Here is a 4,869-nt window from a genome sequence, read left to right on the forward strand (position 1 = left end):
CACCTTCCTGCAACTAAAACCCCACGTGGACCTGCGACCTGTCTGGCTAGGGGTGAGAATGGGCAGACTCCTGGCCTCCACCGCCCTCCCCGCCATCCGTCCGTGGGTCCCAGGAGCCGGGAAGGCAGTAGGTGCAGGGGCAGACGCAGGAGCGGAGGGCGCGCGCGGCAGAGGCTGGTGGGGCCCACTGGGGCGCCCTCCTAGTTGGAGGCGGAGGTCTGTGTCGCCCCCTGCGGCCACGCTGCGCGGCGGCGTTGCGAATCCCCGCTCGGCGGTGGAAGCCTTCTGACTCCAGCCCCCTCCTCACGAGGCCGCGCCGCTGGGTCACCTTCATCGACGGTCGGTCAGGACCCCATCTCGCCCTCTGCCCGTCACCACCCCTCCTCTCGAGACCGGCCCCTGCCCGCCCGTCCGTTCAACCCTGAGCAGCATGCGGCCCCTGGGCCTCGAGGGTACCCCCGCGCTCCGCTGCCGACTTCTGCTGCGTCTCCTGCTCCTGCTGTCTCTGCTGCAGTGGCGGGTACCGCGCGCCCAGACCATGCCGGGAACCCCCAGAGCCCAGACCACGCCCGGAGCCCCCAGCTCCCGGACCCCGCCGGCCACCTCCAGCGCCCCAAGTCTGCAGGAGCGCGCGCGGGCCCTGATGCGGGACTTCCGTCTCGTGGACGGGTGCGTAGGTGCAGTGTGGGGGCGCGTGGAGACTGAGCCCACCCCAGAGCGGGGAAGGAGTTCTCAGCGTGCAGGGCTAGTGAGGAAGCTCCCTCATACCACCCCCTGTATGCACTCTCTCCTCCATCACCCAAGCCCCCTCCCCCCATTTTGCTTCTCCCTCTCCCCCTCCCCCCGCCCCCCCCCCCGTCCTGGTGTACACCTTCCCCCCTCCAAAAGCTGCACCTCAGGAGTTCTTCCATATTGTCAGTGTGACACGGGGAGGTGGACCGGGAGAGGACAGGCTCAGGTATGTCGACATGCCCTGCCTGACCTGGAGGTCATGTCCCCAACTCTAACCTTGTCTTGATGCCCCCAGCCACAACCATTTGCCCCAGCTCCTGAGACAGCTTTTCCAGAACAGGCTACAAGATGTTAACCTGCGACATTTCAGTCGTGGCCAGACCAGCTTGGACAAGCTTAAGGATGGCCTCGTGGGTGCCCAGGTACCACAGGGATACACAGGGTGCCACAGCATGGCTGCTGGGAAATGTTGGGGCCACAGAAACCTGGATAGGCAGGCCTCTGGGTGATTAGAATCATAGGACACACAGTGTGTCATCATGTGGCTGCCAGGAATGTGGGGGCACTGGAGGCCAAGACAGGCCAGCCACATGGGTGCCCAGGTTCTGTGGAGACACACAGAAAGTGACCCGAAAATCTCTGGTGAGTGTGGGGCTGCTAGAGCCAAAAGGACATAGTGGATTGGCCTTGGGGCATTCATACAGCACATGGACAAACAGCAGACAATGCTGTTTCACAGTCTGACTGCTGGCGACAAGCTTCACAGTCATCAGGATACCATAGGGTCATGCAGTATTTCATTCTGGGCCACTGACCCAAATGAGTGGCTTGGGGGCTGAGGAGGAATGGCAGGCCAGGGACATTGGAGACCACCCTAATCTCATTTTGGACCCCTGGGGCCTACCTCTAGTTCTGGTCAGCCTATGCCCCCTGCCAGACCCAGGACCGGGATGCCCTGCGCCTCACCCTGGAGCAGATTGACCTCATTCGTCGCATGTGCGCCTCCTACTCTGAACTGGAACTAGTGACCTCAGCCAAAGGTGGGCTGGCAAATGGGGTATAGTTAGGAGCTCACTCTGGTGGTTCTGGTCCTGGGCCCTGACCACTTGATGATCCATCCTCTTCCAGGTCTGAACAGCACTCAAAAGCTGGCCTGCCTCATTGGTGTGGAGGGTGGTCACTCACTGGACAGCAGCCTCTCTGTGCTGCGTGGTTTCTACCTGCTGGGAGTGCGCTACCTGACACTCACCTTCACCTGCAACACGCCTTGGTGAGCACAGTGCCTGGCCGGGGTGAAATGGTAGACAGCATGGTGGGGCAACAGCCAAAGAGGTGAGGACAGAGGAGTCCACCCCAGCAGGTCCCTCACACTCCCAGAAAGCAGCGGACTCAGGTCCTTACTCTGTTCCGGAGGTGGGACGGATGGACAGACAGAGACTGTGGAGCCCCCAGGCTCTGATGCCCATGATGTGGCCTTTGAGAAACTTCCCTCTTCTGGCTGTCCTGCAGGGCAGAAAGCTCCACCAAGTTTAAGCACCACTTCTACACCAACGTCAGTGGGTTGACAAGCTTTGGTGAGGTGAGGACTCCTGTTCCATACCCTACCCCACCTGTTCCCTACAAACAGATAATGTGTACGTATGTGCATCCTTGACATCTCCCCCACCTCAAAAATAAAATTAAAAAAAACTGTCTCTGCAGAAGGTGATAGGGGAAATGAACCGCCTGGGCATGATGGTGGACTTGTCCTGTGCGTCAGACACCTTGGTACGACGAGCCCTGAAGGTGTCAAAGGCTCCCGTGATCTTCTCCCACTCCGCTGCCAGGGCCGTGTGCGACAGTGTGCTGAATGTTCCTGATGACATCCTACAACTTCTGGTGAGTAGCTACCTCAGCCCTCAAGCCCAGAGCTGGGTGTGCTTCATACAAACATTCTAGACCTTGAACAGAGCTACTAGCCCAGGCCTCCCCCTTGGATGCAAGGCTGGGTAACCCTCCCCCATCTCTGAAAATCAAAGCCAAATCGGCTCCACTCAGGGACCCACAAACCCAGAGGTGAAGCCTCTTCTGCCCCTGAAGCTAGGACTGAGCACTGTCCTACCAGGGCCCCCAGGGCCCAGAGCAGGCCATCAGGCCAGAAGAGCCAAACTGAGTGTGCATTTGTTTATCCCTGTAGAAGAAGAATGGTGGCATTGTGATGGTGACGCTGTCCATGGGGGTGCTTCAGTGTAACCTGTTTGCTAATGTGTCCACCGTGGCAGGTGAGCCTCACTTGGACTTCTGCCCTTCTAGTTTGAGCCTGTGACCACAGGGGGCCCTCGGGACAGCTCCAGCAGCTCAGTATGCCTGTTGGGCAGTGGGCCGACCTCTGACAACCCAGGGGAGCAGACACAGCTCTTACTGCCACCCAGGTCTGGGGCCACAGTCAGTGCTGGTGTGTTTGGGGGAAGCAACTGCCTCTGCCTCTGAAATTCTTTGCTCTCACCTCTCTGGACAGGAAGGCAGGCTCTCAAGGAACCCAGAGGCAGGGTGGCTCCTGGGCAGAAAAAAATTCTAAAGGTGCAGCTCTGAAGTCCACTGTTGAGCCTATGGCCACTTCAGAACTCACAACTGGCCAGGGGCTCCCTGAAGTCAGCTGCCATGGCGTGGAGTGCTGTGGGCAGGAGAATTGGCCAGGGCTAAGCTTCCCCAGACCAGGGCTAACTCCAGCCTCTGCTGCCCACTAGTAACCCCTACCCCCTAGATCACTTTGACCACATCAGAGCAGTCATTGGATCCGAGTTCATCGGGATTGGCGGAAATTATGATGGGTCTGGTCGGTGAGTGTTTCCCTGGGGTTTGTCTTGGGCAGGACAGCAGGGAGTCCTTTAGTCTCTGTTCCCATGCCATGGTCCTCCCATCCTTCAGACCTTGCCTATAGGCTCTGGTTTTCCAGCTCTCCTGATATCTCTCCATTCCAGGGCATGTTTCCTGGGCTCTCCCTGTCCCTCCTGTGGCCTGGTGGACCCACTCCCACTCCAGATCATCACATTCACTAAGTACCTTCCTCCTGCCAGCCGAGCTCATTTGCCCAGCACATGCTCCACTCCCAGCCCAGCAGCTCTGTTTTGGGCCAATCATCTGCTCAGGGCATAAATGCCACAGAAGGAGTTCCCAAAGTGACATTCAGTAGCCTGGAGGACATGGCCTTCAATTTTGCAAATGTGATTGGGGCTGGTGGGACGGTGGGCCCTAGACCAGGATCAGGGCTGAGGTTCCACAGCTGGCTGACTCACGGCCATACAGGTTCCCTCAGGGTCTGGAGGACGTGTCCACGTACCCGGTTCTGATAGAGGAGTTGCTGAGTCGTGGCTGGAGTGAGGACGAGCTCCAGGGTGTCCTTCGCGGAAACCTGCTGCGGGTCTTCGGACAGGTGGAACAGGTGTGCTGGGCTGGGCAAAAGGATGGTGCAGTGGTTTGAGTAGGTGCGGGGTGGTGCCATTGACTGCTGACTCCCGCCCCCAGGTGAGAGAGGAGAACAGTGGGCAGAGCCCTATGGAGGATGAGTTTCCAGACAGGCAGGTGGTCAGGTCTTGCCACTCCCACCTCCTGTCTCAGCCTCAGAGTAAACACCTGGCCACACACCTGGAGGTGACCAAGTGGCCAACCCATCAGGTCCTCCAGAGACCCTCGAAAGCCTCCCCATACTCTGTTCTAGATCTCGTGGCTGCTGCCACATTCTCAATCCTCACCCTGTGTCTCTGGTGACCTGGCCAGTCCCCCCGAGGCCACTGCGGCAAAGTCTCACAAAGTGCCCCTCCTGGTCATCCAGACACAAGTATATGCTGAGAATAAACATTTTGGGTGTGGACCCTGGTGTGGAAATCCTTCCTTCTCCCTGGGGAGCAGGGGAGTGGGGTCTGGTGGGCTCTTGGTTGGTGAGGGGTCTTGTAGGTCTAGCCCCAGGTGCTCAAGGTGAGTGGCCTCCAGCTTTGTCTCTTTTGGGAAGCACTGAGGGATCTTACCATATTCTTATGCTAAAAGCCTGAGCCCACAGAAGAGCACAAAGGAATCTAGTTCTGTGTGGTGTCTATCCCATCATGGAATATGACAATGGGTGGGTTCCCAGTCTCTGAAGGGTTCGTGTGTGTGTGTGTT

At 58.5% G+C, this 4,869-nt stretch overlaps 1 protein-coding gene across 1 annotated transcript; it reads left to right on the forward strand.

The window, feature by feature from the left end:
- Nucleotides 1-430: 430 nt before the first annotated feature.
- Nucleotides 431-4,479, forward strand: LOC123856003 (dipeptidase 3). The gene is made up of 10 exons (XM_045892115.1): nucleotides 431-669; nucleotides 1,028-1,154; nucleotides 1,643-1,772; nucleotides 1,861-2,002; nucleotides 2,242-2,311; nucleotides 2,434-2,610; nucleotides 2,909-2,993; nucleotides 3,476-3,551; nucleotides 4,018-4,153; nucleotides 4,237-4,479. Exons 1-10 carry the CDS (start codon nucleotides 431-433, stop codon nucleotides 4,477-4,479), a joined length of 1,425 nt encoding a protein of 474 aa, XP_045748071.1.
- The last annotated feature ends 390 nt before the right edge of the window (nucleotides 4,480-4,869 follow it).

Source organism: Mirounga angustirostris, unplaced genomic scaffold (assembly GCF_029215605.1).
Source record: "Mirounga angustirostris isolate CCGP_5_RB_7025 unplaced genomic scaffold, mMirAng1.0.hap1 SCAF_16, whole genome shotgun sequence".
NCBI classification, from domain to species: domain Eukaryota; kingdom Metazoa; phylum Chordata; class Mammalia; order Carnivora; family Phocidae; genus Mirounga; species Mirounga angustirostris.